The 14,488-nt window shown below is 54.4% G+C and overlaps 2 protein-coding genes across 20 annotated transcripts in view; both read left to right on the top strand.

Annotated features, from left to right (window-relative positions):
* The first annotated feature begins 340 nt into the window (after positions 1-340).
* KCND1 (potassium voltage-gated channel subfamily D member 1) lies at positions 341-8,866 on the top strand. Of its 3 annotated transcripts, XM_045471623.1 has the most exons (8): positions 342-568; positions 747-3,129; positions 5,074-5,236; positions 5,339-5,422; positions 5,514-5,612; positions 5,884-6,134; positions 7,450-7,671; positions 7,997-8,866. In XM_045471623.1, the coding sequence occupies exons 2-8, from the start codon at positions 2,009-2,011 to the stop codon at positions 8,013-8,015; spliced, it is 1,959 nt and encodes a 652-aa protein (XP_045327579.1). In that variant the 5' UTR covers positions 342-568; positions 747-2,008; the 3' UTR covers positions 8,016-8,866. The 3 variants fall into 3 exon arrangements, with proteins under 3 accessions (XP_045327578.1, XP_045327580.1, XP_045327579.1); XM_045471622.1 differs by having other exon boundaries at positions 341-3,129; XM_045471624.1 differs by having other exon boundaries at positions 341-3,129; positions 7,450-8,866.
* Positions 8,867-9,634: 768 nt separating this feature from the next.
* The window catches only part of OTUD5 (OTU deubiquitinase 5), a 30,501-nt gene continuing 25,647 nt past the window's right edge, over positions 9,635-14,488 (top strand). For 12 of the 17 annotated variants that reach the window (XM_045471695.1, XM_045471694.1, XM_045471689.1 and 9 more), the window contains exon 1: positions 9,635-13,337. In XM_045471695.1, coding sequence (XP_045327651.1) covers positions 12,744-13,337 — 594 coding nt within the window. In that variant the 5' untranslated portion in view covers positions 9,635-12,743. Of the gene's footprint in view, positions 13,338-13,859; positions 13,911-14,488 lie in introns of all 17 variants that reach the window. The other 5 variants (XM_045471681.1, XM_045471680.1, XM_045471682.1 and 2 more) reach the window with 1 other exon arrangement.

The raw sequence follows: 14,488 nt of genomic DNA, 5'->3' as shown, positions 1-14,488 counted from the left end.
CACCCCAGGGAGCAGCTTTGGGGGCCTTGCCATCTAGAGAAATGCCCCCCACCGGTCCCTCCATCCAGCCCTTCTACAGCATGGGGGCAGGGAGGGGACACAGCGCTGCATCATTCCCCATGGCACTCCGCTCTGGGGCCATTAACAGACGCCTCCCCATCGATCGGATCTGCTAAGTGCTGCTGATTCAGACGGGTGGGGGTGGGGGCCCCTGGGGGCAGAGGGGGTAGGAGCTGGGCAGGAAGAGGGGGGAGTCCAGGAAGGAGGTGGGGAGAACTGGCAAAGCTCCCTGCCACCCCCATTTTCCAGATGACGCGACTGAGGCCCAACCAGCTTTGTAGGAGGCGGAGTCTCCCCAGGGTCCCTCTCAGGCTGTCCTAGGGGAGGGGGCTCTGGGAGCCACGAGGCCCCTCCCTGTCTCTCTCTCCATCTCCCGGCAAGCTCAGAGGGGCGGGGAGAGAGCCAGAGGAGGAGGAGAACTCGGGCAGCTCTGCAGAGGGGGGTAGGAGCTCCGGTGTTTGGTACCCCCAGCCCCACCGCTGTGGCCGCTGCTGCAGCGGGGACACAGGTGAGGACGGCCCTTTGGGGAGGGGGAGGGAGCCACCAGCAGCGCTGTCCTTGTCCTTCCCTGGTCCAGCCCCCACACCCTAACCCATCCTGGGGTAGTCCCCAGGGGTTCTGCTGGACCTTGTCCTTCCAGGGACCCAGCCCCCTCCCCCTGCCTGTGCTGCCTTCTCCTCTCCTAGGCCTGGCTGTGGCTGCTTCTCCTCTTCCTCCTCCTGCTGCCGCTGCTGCTACTGCCGCTGTCCGGCACACACCGACAGCCCATCGGGGTGTGGTTTCCCCAGACCAGCCCCCAACGGTGGGACACAGCTTTATCCTGGCCTCCCCCATCCACCTCCTGCAAGGCCCACCAGCCCCCCTCCCTGGAGACACACCCAACACCCTTTCAACACCTCATCCCACTCTCCAACCCATTTTGGGGGGACCCCTCTCCTCTTAGTCTTTTAACATCTGGGTGCGCTGGGGCTGTTCCCAACTTCCAACTGAGCACCAGGGGGCTTCCTCGGGCCCCTTTCCTCCCCCTGGAACTCTGGAGAGGGTAGACCAGACTTTCTCAGCACCCTCCATACCCCTCTATCCCAGACACCTCTCAGTCTCTGAAAGATAACCTAGCCCCATATCTACCCCTTTAGATACCCCATTGCCTTCCCTAGCCCCTCTAGGGGGCCCCACCTCCCCTTCCTTCCCCAGAACTCCTGTAGAGTATAGACACCCCCCCCCAGGCTATTCTTGGCAGCTCTAGGCACTCCCAAGACACCTCTCAGCCTCTTTACAACCTCCTGGTTCTATAGCCACCTCTTACATTCACCAACCCCTTTCCTAGATCCACGAGGGAGCTCCAATCCCCTAATCTTTTCCCCAGAAGTCTTGAGGGTGTGGACAACCCACCTCACTTTTCTCAGTCCCTCCAGAACCCTACTCCAGCCACTCTTGGCCTCTTTCAAACACCTCTGGTCCCATTTCTAGCCTTCTGGATGCACCAATCCCCTCTCCAAGCCCACTAAGGGGTCCCAGCCTCATTTTCCCTCAGAACTCTTGAGAGTGTGGACAGGTCCCCAGCGTTTCTTGCCCCTCCTAGACACCCCAGACATCTCACAGGCACCTGCCGACCCCTCTAGAACCATCTCAGCGTTTCTAAACACTCCCTGAGATCCTCGTTGGTCCCTCTAGGCTCCCCTTTTCTGCTACTCTCCATGTCCCCCTAGCCCCTTCTCCGTAGTTCCCTCAAGACATCCCCCAGGTCCTTCCCAGACCCTCTAAATGCTCCCCAAGCCCCTGCCCATCTCTCTAGTTCCTCCTCCTGGTTCCTCTTGGCCTCTGTAGACACCCCCAGTTTGCTTGTGCGAGTGGCCCAGGGCCTCCCCAAGTTCCCACCATCCTGGAGACAGCCACACTCTCCTAAAGGCCACCCCCCCCAGTCTCCGTGGGCCTGGGGCGCGGCAGGATGGCGGCAGGCGTGGCCACGTGGCTGCCGTTTGCGAGGGCGGCCGCGGTGGGCTGGCTGCCCCTGGCCCAGCAGCCCCTGCCCCCTGCGCCCGGGGTGAAGGCATCTCGAGGGGATGAGGTTCTGGTGGTGAACGTGAGCGGACGGCGCTTTGAGACCTGGAAGAACACTCTGGACCGTTACCCTGACACCCTCCTGGGCAGTTCAGAAAAGGAATTCTTCTATGATGCTGATTCCGGCGAGTACTTCTTCGATCGCGACCCCGACATGTTCCGGCATGTTCTGAACTTCTACCGCACGGGTCGGCTGCACTGCCCGCGGCAGGAGTGCATCCAGGCCTTCGACGAAGAGCTGGCTTTCTATGGTCTGGTGCCTGAGCTCGTGGGCGACTGCTGCCTCGAAGAGTACCGGGACCGCAAGAAGGAGAATGCCGAGCGCCTGGCGGAGGACGAGGAAGCTGAGCAGGCCGGGGATGGCCCAGCCCTGCCTGCCGGCAGCTCCTTGCGGCAGCGGCTCTGGCGGGCCTTCGAGAACCCCCACACGAGCACGGCGGCCCTCGTTTTCTACTATGTGACCGGCTTTTTCATTGCCGTGTCGGTCATCGCCAATGTGGTCGAGACCATCCCGTGCCGCGGCCCCGCGCGGCGGCCCCCGAGGGAGCAGCCCTGTGGCGACCGCTTCCCACTGGCCTTTTTCTGTATGGACACGGCCTGTGTGCTCATATTCACGGGTGAATACCTCCTGCGGCTATTCGCCGCCCCTAGCCGTTGCCGCTTCCTGCGGAGCGTAATGAGCCTTATCGACGTCGTGGCCATCTTGCCCTACTACATTGGGCTTTTCGTGCCCAAGAACGAGGATGTCTCAGGCGCCTTTGTCACCCTGCGTGTGTTCCGGGTATTCCGCATCTTCAAGTTCTCCAGGCACTCACAGGGCTTGAGGATTCTGGGCTACACACTCAAGAGCTGTGCCTCTGAGCTGGGCTTTCTCCTCTTTTCCCTTACCATGGCCATCATCATCTTCGCCACTGTCATGTTTTATGCCGAGAAGGGCACAAACAAGACCAACTTTACTAGCATCCCTGCGGCCTTCTGGTATACCATTGTCACCATGACTACGCTTGGGTGAGTGCAGACCCTGTGTTGGGAGCTGCCCGATCAATTACACTCACCCTTTCTGAAGGTTAGGGTTAGAGGGCTGCCTGGGTGGCTCAGTCGGTTAAGCGTCCGACTTCAGCTCAGGTCATGATCCCATGGTTCATGGGTTTGAGCCCCACATGGAGCTCCTCACAGGGATTCTCTCTCTCCCTTTCTGCCCCTCCCCCACTTGTGTGCTCATGCACATAAACTCTCTCTCTCTCTCTCTCTCTCTCTCATTCTCAAAAAAAAAAAAAAAGATTGGGAAGATTAGATAAATGATTTCTTTTTCTCAATGTGCACTTCAGTTTGCTCATCTGTCAAAACGAAGGGAGCTGGACTAATCTCCAAACCCCTCACAGCTCTGACAATGCCTTCACTTTCCAGGTCAGGAGACTTGGGTTCAAGGATTGTTTTAGCAGCACTTTTTCTGTTGACCTTGTTTTCTCTGGGCCTGTTATCTCCTGTGTCAAATGAGACATGATTATCCCTTCATCTAGAGGGGATTCAGTGACATCACAGTTGTGAAAGTTCTCTGAAAGTTTCTGGTGTAGGATACATAGGTACTGGCTTTCTATCACCCCCTTTTCCCATCTTGAGGACCCATGTCTCCCAAACCTCTAGAATCATCTGCTGTATGGGGGTACTACCCCTGTGGCTTTGTGATTCTTTGATGTTCTCCAGGACAATGTATTTTCGACATTATTTTTTAAGTGCCAATCCCTGAGAGGAAACAGTTGGGATAAAAGTATCACACGGAATCACCAAACTCGTGTTCTTCTTAAAGACATTGTCTAGGGCAGGTACCATGTTCCTCTAAATTTCCATCACTGGGATTAGGTATACAGTTGCTGTTCAATATCTATTGAATGGATGGATTGGGCTTGATCAGTGCTTTAACAGAGGTACAGAAAAATTGATTTGAGGTTTGTATGGAGTAGAAAGTAATTCTGGTTGGAGGTTCACAATTGGATCGACAAACAAATGCTGAGTCCTGAGAGCGGGTTGGAACTGGGTATTTGGGTGCCTTTTACCCTACCGAGTCCTCACAACAACCCCGGGAGGGTGGACAGCTGCCTGCATCTCATAGTTGAGGACACAGTCTGAGATGACACATCACAGACCAGAAATGGCCAAGTTGGAGAGACTTTTAAATGAGTCAAAACAAAGAAATAAGCAACAGCCATCCTTGGGGGGAAGAGGGACATGGACTGAGCTAAGGCCTAGAGGCTGGGACTGCAGAGGGGAGGGGATCTAATTGGTCCCGTGATCAGAACAAAAGTGTGCTGTGTGATCTTGAGCCAGTCAGTTACAGAACCTCCCTGGGATTTGGTCCCCCCACCCCCACCCTGTGAAACAAGTTGGTTAGACTGGCACTGCTCCAGCTCCATGGGAGAGGAGGTGGCATGGAGACAAGAAGGATGGAGTTTCAAGGCTCCCCCCTCCCCTATTTTTTCATATGAGGACAGTTTCAAGACTTTTTTTTCTGGAAGATAAGGGGTCCTACCTACAGAAGGTAAGACAGATGTAAGCAAATACAACAGCGCACTTCTCCCGGGACTCAGAGCCCCTCAGCTGGCTAGTGGTGCTGGGACTCTCTCCCCAGGAAACTATATTTACTGCCTGTCACTTCCTCCTTCTCCCCTCCGCTTGGTATTAATAGATTTCCAGCTGACTCAGATGTTCGGTGTGCAGCTCAGATGGGGGCAGCAGATGGTAGGGGCCCGAGGGCCAGTTTCTCATTTGACCCCCACCCCCCACTGGCGGCCACAGAGGTCTTTCCCCACATTTTGCAGAGTGAGAAACTGAGGCTCAGAGAGTTTCAGTGCCTGGCTAGGGTTGCAAAGTGCGTCAGGCTGGATGGAACAGAGGGGGAGACTGAGGGGTGCTTGAACACTTTTCTTGACCTTGGCTTACCTCCCCCGGCCCCAGCTATGGAGACATGGTGCCCAGCACCATTGCTGGCAAGATTTTCGGATCCATCTGCTCCCTCAGTGGTGTCCTGGTCATTGCACTGCCTGTGCCAGTCATCGTGTCCAACTTTAGCCGCATCTACCACCAGAACCAGCGTGCTGACAAGCGCCGAGCACAGCAGGTAACTGCCCCTTCCATCTGAGTACCTCCTGTTCCCCATACCCAAAGCCAGTCTACTCTTGTGTTTACCCACCTGACCCTCTATCTCCTCCTCTCTCTGTAGAAGGTGCGCTTGGCAAGGATCCGGTTGGCAAAGAGTGGTACCACCAATGCCTTCCTGCAGTACAAGCAGAACGGGGGCCTTGAGGTGGGGAGGGGCCTGAATTGGGGTTGGGGGGTGAGCAGTGATGGGAGGAGGAGAGGGTCCTGACCTCATCCCCCTGCTCTGTCCACTCCAGGACAGTAGCAGTGTGGACGAACAGGCGCTGTGTATCAGGAACCGTTCTGCTTTTGAGCAACAACATCACCACCTCCTGCACTGTCTGGAGAAGACAACGGTGAGACCTAATGAGAGGTGGCATGGTGGAATGAGGGGATTTCCTCTGTGGGCAAGCTAGTTCCCACCCTGGGATGGGAGGCTCACTACTAATTGTGGAAATCACACAGGGCTTCCTGGAAGAGGGCCTGGTACAGCTGAGCCTTGAAGGATGGGCAAGGGAAGGGAATCAAGAGTGACTTCTGGAAAGAAAGGAATGGCCTAAGCAGAGGCCTAGGGGTGGGGTCAGTTCTGTGTGGTGCCTTGTGACTGTGCCTTCCTTCTGCCGACAGTGCCATGAGTTCACAGATGAGCTGACCTTCAGCGAGGCCATGGGTGCCGACTCACTGGGGGGCCGCACCAGCCGCAGCACCTCTGTGTCCTCCCAGCCTGCGGGACCTGGCAGCCTGCTGTCCTCCTGCTGCCCCCGCAGGGCCAAGCGCCGTGCCATTCGCCTTGCCAACTCCACTGCCTCAGTCAGTCGTGGCAGCATGCAGGAGCTGGACACACTGGCAGGGCTGCGGAGGAGTCCTGCCCCTCAGAGGTAAGCGCCCCCACCTGTTGGCTACCCTTGGGGAAGCTCAGACCTTGCACCAGGGCCTCTGAGGTTTCATGACTTGGGGCCTAGCAAGCCAAGCTCGAACCCAAACTCCTGTATGCTGGGAGCTTGGGATTATCTTGTCTGGAACTTGTTCTTCATTGGTTCTTTCAACAAACATTTATTGAGCACCTATTACATGCCAGGCATAATTTTAGGAACTTTGGAGTTTACTTCAGGAGTTTAGGAGTTGAGTCCACTTTAGGCAGTGAAGAGAACAGATAGAAATCCTTGACCTTCTGGAATTTATGTTTTAGTGGGATGAGACAATTAATAAACAAAGAAACACAGAGATGATATAGTATGTTAAGTGCCAAGAAGAAAAATAAATCGGGGATTGGGGACAGAGAACACAGAAGAGGGTGTGATGCAGTTTAAATAGCGTGGTCGGGGAAGGCTTTGCTGAGGTAACACCTGAAGGAGGTGAGGGAGGGAGCCATGTGGATGTCTAGAGGAAGAGCTGTCTAGACAGAGCAAATAGCCTGTGCAAAGGCCCTGAGGCTGAAAAGGGTCTGCATGTGAGAGATGTAGCCAGGAAGCTACTGTGAGTGGAGTGGAGTGAGTGAGGGGGAGAGTGGTAGGAAGTAAAACCAGAAAGGAACAGGGACAGGGTTGTGTAGATCTGACTATGGATTGTTGTGAGAATTTTGGCATCATAAGGAGTAACTGAAACGGAGAACATTTTTGAATGTGTGCTCATTCTGTTCCGGGCACTGCTCTGAGCACTTTGTATCACTTACCATCTCATGTAATCTCCACAATGACCTTATGAGGTAGAAAATGCTGTTATTCCCATGCTACACATGAAAGAAAGAGAAGAGAGGTTTAGAGATGCTAAAATGAGACCAGGATTTGAACCCAGGACCATCTGACCCCAGAGCCCTCACTGGGCACCACCATAATTGAGGATGCAGATGAAGCATTTAGCACAGTGCTAGCTTTTCAGTCAGTGCTCATTAATTTTTTTTTCAACGTTTATTTATTTTTGGGACAGAGAGAGACAGAGCATGAACGGGGGAGGTGCAGAGAGAGAGGGAGACACAGAATCGGAAACAGGCTCCAGGCTCTGAGCCATCAGCCCAGAGCCCAACACGGGGCTCGAACTCACGGACCGCAAGATCGTGACCTGGCTGAAGTCGGACGCTTAACCGACTGCGCCACCCAGGCGCCCCCAGTCAGTGCTCATTAAATGTCATGATCACTGTGGCAAGTATTAAGATGACCTTTTAAGAGCCTTCTGTCTCCCCACCCTTATCCACAGCCGCTCAAGCCTCAATGCCAAGCCCCATGACTGCCTTGACCTGAACTGCGACAGCCGGGACTTCGTGGCTGCCATTATCAGTATCCCTACTCCTCCTGCCAACACCCCAGATGAGAGCCAGCCTTCCTCCCCTGGTGATGGCGGTGGGGCCAGCAGCACCCTCAGGAACTCCAGCCTGGGTACCCCTTGCCTCCTCCCGGAGACTGTCAAGATCTCTTCCCTGTGAGCAGTGGGCCCACCCATCCAGAGGGCCCTCTCGATTCTTGGGGACTCCTTTCCAAAGCCATATTTTGGGGAGGTGGCGAGGGGCATGCCTGGGGACCCCTTCTGCCCCCCACTGAGAACTATGCAATGGAGTTTCATGGAATGGCTCATCTGGTGGGGAAGTGGCCAGGGAAGGGGGCAACTTTCCCCACCCCAGACAGCTGTTCCAGTGGGCACTGAGGTGCTGGGCTTCCTCAGGCCCCCGGCCTCCTTGCCCCAGCACACTGGGACTGGCCTCTGTCTCCTAGCTGGCCTCCTGCATGCTCCTCTTCTTGTGTCCCAGGCTCCCACCTGACTTCTGAGCTCTGGCCTGACGAGAAGAGATGAGACCCCCTCTTCTCTCTGGCTGGGCTGTGGAGGTTTGGGGGTTCAGAGAAGAGAACCTTCACCTCTGTTCTGGCCTCTAGGGGAGGTCCCCACCCTCCACCAAGCCCAACAACTCCCCGATTCTGAAGCTCGGAATTCAACCACAGGCTTCATGGGCTGTGGCCTCAGCAGTGACCTGCCACCCCTGCCCTCGCCTTGGCTCAGGGGTCAGGCTGCCTCTCCCAATACACACAGCACAAATGCCATTCCCCTTTCCTGGCTGCTGGAAATGGGTCCCTGCAACCCCGTCCTCCGCTGGGCCCCCAGCAATCTCTAGCAATAGCAGTTGCTGCCGTGACATTATGCAAAGCCTCTGCCCAGTTTGCTGCAGCGTTTACATCTGCCCTAATCAGAGGGGCCACCTCTAAGTACTCCTCCTCTCTTCTCTAGTTTGTTTCTTTCCTGGGTTGGGCTGGAGCCTGGACTGGCTGAGATAAGAGCCTAGCAGCCAGTGAGAGCTGGGCTGTGTTTGGAGATCATAGGCTGATTCCATGTTCTTGGGCAGAAGTCCAGAAGTGTCAGGGGCTGAGGCCTGGGTTGTTCCTGAACTCTGGGAGTTGTAGGAGGCAGGAGGAACTTCTTGATTTCCTCCTCCTCCTCCCCCACAACGCCTTTTCACATATTCCTCTCTCTTTTCCCTCTTGGGTCACCTTCCGGAACTCTGTGTCTGCTCTTGGGCTGAAATCTGGCATCATCTCAGGTTCCCTGTCCCCAGCACTGTCCCTGTGGAGCTGGTGGCTGACAAAGATGTAGTTTCCATCAGTCAATAAAACCTGAGAGGAGAGACGAGGATGAGCACCTCCTGGCTCTGTGGGTTCGGAGGCTGGGTTGGGCTGGGGGGTTGAAAGTACTCTGGTTTCAATTCCTTTCAACTAGAAGGACTGGTGTAGGCACAGGTATGGGAGGTCAGTGGTTGGTGACACGTTGTGGAAAACGGGGATCTAGGAGAAATTAAAGACAGTGGCTTGAAGAGTTGAATCTACATCCAGCAAGGCAGGCCAGGATGTCTTGAGACATGCCCTTAGGACATCATCTGCTCCAGCTTTCTCACTCACAGATGGGGAAACTGAGACCCAGAGCAGCACATGCTAGGTTAGAGGAGACTTAAACCCAGACTTCCCAACAGCAAACGGCTCTGAATTGAACCCTAATTGAAAGCATCTCTTGGGAGCACCTGGCTGGCTCGGCCAGTAGAACATGAGTCTCTTTATCTTGGGGTCGTGGGTTCGAGCCCCACATTGGGCCTAGAGCCTACTTAATAAAAGGAAAAAGAACTCAAGAGTGAAAAAGAAAAAGAAGTAAAAAGTATTTCTCAGTTTGGTAAGTTTCCCTTCCTTGTGGACATCCCCTACATTCTGGGCTACTGGGTACACTAGACTAGTGTGTGACTGAGCTCTGTGGAGCACTAAGACAGACCTCGCATTTGGTTTAACCTGGGTTCCAATCCTTAAAACTTAAAACTTCTCTTGCCTCAGGTTGCTAATCTATGAAATAATAATTACCAAATATAATACATGTATAATAACATAATACAGTAATTCACCAAATATTTAAAATTTTTTTCATGTTTTATTTATTTTTGAGAGGGAGACAGACAGAGTACCAGTGGGGGAAGGGCAGAGAGAGAGGGAGATATAGAATCCAAAGCAGGCTCCAGGCTCTGAGCTGTCAGCACAGAGCCCAACGTGAGGCTCGAACTCGTGAACCGCGAGATCATGATCTGAGCCAAAGTCGGATGCTTAACGGACTGAGCCACCCAGGTGCCCCCACTAAATATTAACTGCATATCACATGCTAGCCCTAGTGATACAAAGATGGGTAAAGAAGACATTGTCTCTGATTTCCCGAGGTGAGCATGGAAGGCAGATAGTTAAGCAATTACAATGTAGTGTTGTAGGACTAAAATCGATGGGATTGCAGAAGCATGCAGATGGCAGGAGGACCTAAGCCGGCCAACACCCAAAGAATGAGGTGGAGTTGGCCAGGCAAAAGGATAAAAACGTTTCAGGCATTGTACAGTATGTACAATGACCTAGAGGTTAGAGAGCAAGCCCAAGGCCCTTGGGGAACTTAAATGAGTTCAGTACAGCTGGGGAGGAGAGTGTGAGGTTGTGATGAGAGCAAGAGATCACTCCAGCTCACAAAAAGCCTTTGAAGTTATGATACAGATTGTGGACTTCATCCTAAGGATAATGGAGACCTCTGCAGGTTTTTAAATAGGAAAGTTGTCATGAGGTTTGCATTTCAGAAGGATGGTTCTGGCTGTGGAGAGTGGATTCTAAAGAAACAGTCCTGGTGGGAGGAAGAGCGGTGAGGAGGCTTTTGCAGTATTGGTAGGTGATGGTGCCTTGGACCACGTAGTGGTGGTAACAGTTGGAGAGTCAAGAGATTTGAGAGGTAGAGTTGGCAAGACTTGGGATTGACAGGCATGTGGGAGTTGAGGAAAAGGGAGCAGGCAGGGTTGACTCAAAAGTTCTGGCTTGGGCAAAGGCTGAATGGGGGCACCATTCCCTGTCAAAAGGAACATCAAAGTTGTTCACACACAGTGCCAGGCACATAGTAAGTACTTGGTGAAGATTAGCTACAATGATTATCCTAAGTTCATGTTTAGGTGTGTAGTGCTAGACAAATATCCAGTAGGAAACGGGATATATAGGTCACGTGAGAGGTTCAGGAGAAGATTCAATGTGATAACATGCACAGGCATTTGGCACAGTGCCCTGAACACAATAAGCCTAGTAAACGTGAGTCCTCTCCCATTAAGTCTCCAGAGCAGAAAACACAACACTCTTTTTGTAGTCATTTCTTCAGGAGTATTCCTGAATATTATTCCTGAAGGAAGAACTGAACCAGGGTCGGCATCTGAAGGAAGAAGGTTAGGTGGCACTCAGAAGAGATTTCTGATCATCTCTCTTTCAGTCAACATGTACAGCTTGACTCCTGAGACTGGCAGCAAGCCATCACCTCTCGCAACAACTTCTCGGCTCATAAGCTTATCTGAACCCCATAACTGCTCCCTGAGGTAGTCTGGGAAGGCATTATCATTCCCGTTTTGCATGGGTAATCTCAAATTTGAGACAGTGACTTGTTCAAAGTCATACAGTTGGTAACAGTCCATGGAGGGCTGGAACTGATGTCTTCCTGACTCCAAAGCCTGGGATCATTTTCGTTGCACTGCCATTCAGACTAATTTATTGAGCACTTAACTCTGTGCCAAGCACAGCACTAGGCCCTTTACAAGCATTAATCTTTGATCCTTAAATTGGAATTATCATTGCCATGTTACAGAGAAGTAGAAATTGCAGATGGGGGCCCTGGCTGGCTCAGTGGGAAAAGCATGCGACTCGATCTCGAGGGTTGTGAGTTTGAGCTCCACCTTGGGTACAGAGACTACTAAAAAAATAAATAATGTTTTGAATTGCGGATGGGGTGGATGTTAAATGACTTGTCAGGGATCACTCAGACAGGAGGAGCAGAGCTACGATTAGCCTGTAGATCTCCAGCCGCTCTTTACCAGGAATTTTACCAATCCCATTGCGGGACACTGGCTGGTGGACAGTGCTGGTTCCTAAACTTTTGCTCAATCCAGGTAAACTCAGTTTTGGGGGGGAGCGGTGTACGGTGGGAAGGTTGTGCCGCGTTTGCGCACTAGCCACCGAGGCGGGGAGGTCAACTCGAGGGCGGGAGCGCAGTGGTGCCAAAGAGGGCGTGTTTGCCTCCCAAATACCCAAGGTCCCCACGATGCAGGTCTGTCCCGGTGTTGGCCAATCCGACGTTAGTGACGGCTTCTCTTAACCAATTACCGCAGAACTCGGCCTGTTGCCAGGGTGAAGCGGAGCCCGCCTCTCGGCAGGACAGGGATTTGCAGGTGGGTGGGACCGGAACTGACGCTTCAGGGGATTGCTATGCTCTGGGAGTGTTGATATTTTCCAGTCAGTCCGGCTGACTGCGGCCAGGTTGGAAGCCTGGCAGGGAGTCGTTTTCAAATTGTCGCGCCTGGGGCCGGCCGCACTGTGCTGTCATAGTACCCCCGCCTGTGAGTCAGAGCCTCAGGGAGAGAAGAGCGCGACAGGACGGTCGAGAGAAGAAAGGCAAGGAACGAGAGTGCAGACTTTGACTGAAATCTGAGACGGAGGGCACGGGAGGGCGATCGCTAGCTTCTGATTGGCCCGTGGGCATCATCGTAGACCCACGCAACTGCCTCGATTGGTTGGTGTCTGCAATTGTTTTGGCGGCGGCGAAGATTTTGCCCACGTACTTCCGAACGAGAGGCGGGACTGTGCCCTGGCGCGCGTGCGCAGCGCCCCGGGGCCCCACCCGGTAGTTCAAGAACCTGCGAGGGGGCGGGGCGAAGAGGTGCTTGTTTTGGTTCTGTTTCCTTTGAAGCGGCAGGCCGGAACGAGCGAGCATAGCAGTAAACTTGTTGGACTTGGAGAAAAGTCTACGACAAACTCGCCGCGGTGCCATCATCTAGGACTTCACATCCGGGTTCTCCTGCCCCGTGACCTGCGCGCCACCGACGGTTCTCGAACCGGTGCCTCAATCTCTTTATCCGGGTCCCGCCGATCCCGTCGTGCTTCGCGCACCACAGTAGCCCCCTCATCCGGGTTCTATCCCAGCGTGCCTCGCGCCGGGTTTGCTGGGGGGTACTTGGCGGTGCCGCCATGACTATTCTCCCCAAAAAGAAGCCGCCGCCTCCCGACGCCGACCCCGCCAACGAACCGCCGCCGCCCGGGCCGCTGCCCCCGGCGCCGCGTCGCGGCGGGGGTGTGGGCGTGGGCGGCGGCGGCACGGGTGTGGGCGGTGGCGACCGCGACCGTGACTCGGGAGTCGTGGGGCCCCGTTCCCGGGCCTCACCACCGCCTCAGGGCCCGCTACCGGGGCCGCCGGGAGCGCTTCACCGCTGGGCGCTGGCCGTGCCGCCTGGCGCCGTGGCGGGTCCGCGACCACAGCAGGCCTCTCCTCCTCCTTGCGGGGGCCCTGTCGGTCCCGGCGGCGGTCCCGGCGACGCGCTGGGCTCAGCGGCGGCGGGTGTGGGCGCGGCGGGCGTGGTGGTGGGCGTGGGCGGAACCGTAGGCGTGGGAGGTTGCTGCTCCGGGCCGGGCCACAGCAAGCGGCGACGTCAAGCCCCCGGGGTCGGAGCGGTTGGCGGGGGCAGTCCGGAGCGTGAGGAGGTCGGCGCGGGTTACAACAGTGAGGACGAATACGAAGCGGCTGCAGCTCGCATCGAGGCTATGGACCCCGCAACCGTTGAGCAGGTATGGCTGGGGGTGATAGGTGAGTGGATGTGGTGGGTGGGATCCCCAGACTGGATAGGGACCCAAGGAAGGCTGTTTGAGGTCCCCCCAAGGGACCTACGTCTTCTCCCGGGGCCTGGCATTCATTCTTCTCTGGTGGTAGGGGCCTAGGACACCCTCTTCCCTGCCCCCCACCAAGGACTTGAGGGTTAGAAGCCCCAGATAAGATGGCGGACTTAACGATGAAGTCCGTGGTCTCTTCTGGGACCCATAGCCATTATTCTGGGCCCTGAGACGTCCTCGTGTAGGGCCAGTAGGTAGGAATGCCACCTGAGAGGGGAGTCTCATGACTCCAGGGGACCTTGGTTTGTGTTCTGTGTCTTGAGATTTTCTTTCCTCTTGGAATAGGGTCTGAGATTTCTCCTCAGGGGAACACAAATAGGATGGAAACCTTATACATTTTTGAGTGTCCCCAAGATATCTAAATCATTTTCGGGAGTTTGAGACAGTACATACAGGACAACCCCTCCCTTTACTTTTCAGGGGGAACAAAACACAGGGCCATTCCAATGGATTCCAGCGACTTCCTTAAAGGTTCTAAGCCTTTTTTTCAAAGGCCTAAGATTCCGTCTCCTAGAATCAAGTATCTGACACACCCAGATACATTCCCTTTAGAGAAGGGGATCTTCTAGCTTTTCTTCAGGGAAATAAAACGACTTTCATGGAGATAAGATTCCCTTCCCCTTGGGGACAAGCGCCAAAACTAACACTCATGGACCAGAAACTACTAAGGTACATGAGATTGATCCCTTTTCCAGGTGACAAGAGTCTGTGCTTCCTTTCAGTGGTCTGAGACCTCTTTGGGGACAAGAGTCTGAATTTCTCTCTAGGAGCTTAAGCTTTTTTTAAGTGATAGACCTTCAGTTCTTCTCTTCCCCCACCTCCCCAGCCTGAGCCTTTCTTCAAGAAAATAAGCCTCACTGTTTTGGGTACTTGAGCCTAAGATCCTCCTGCTTATGAACTGGGGCTTACAGAGACTGGGTCTGAAACCTCTTCAGGAGATGGATTACCCCCCATCCACAGAAGTCCTTTCTCCTCAGGGATTGGTGTCTGAGTATTCTTGGGGGTCTGAGACACCCCCCCCCCACACACACACACAAATACAGGGATAT

This window comes from Leopardus geoffroyi, chromosome X (genome assembly GCF_018350155.1).
Source record: "Leopardus geoffroyi isolate Oge1 chromosome X, O.geoffroyi_Oge1_pat1.0, whole genome shotgun sequence".
NCBI lineage: Eukaryota > Metazoa > Chordata > Mammalia > Carnivora > Felidae > Leopardus > Leopardus geoffroyi.
Note: the sequence above shows the minus strand (reverse complement) of the source record. Positions and strands in the feature narration are given on the sequence as shown.

Excerpts from the sequence above, each read along its gene's own strand:
- KCND1 (XM_045471622.1), top strand. The coding sequence starts at position 2,009 with ATGGCGGCAGGCGTGGCCACGTGGCTGCCGTTTGCGAGGGCGGCCGCG. Across the intron at positions 3,130-5,073 it reads GTCACCATGACTACGCTTGG|CTATGGAGACATGGTGCCCA; the intron begins GTGAGTGCAGAC and ends CCCCGGCCCCAG. Across the intron at positions 6,135-7,449 it reads AGGAGTCCTGCCCCTCAGAG|CCGCTCAAGCCTCAATGCCA; the intron begins GTAAGCGCCCCC and ends CCTTATCCACAG.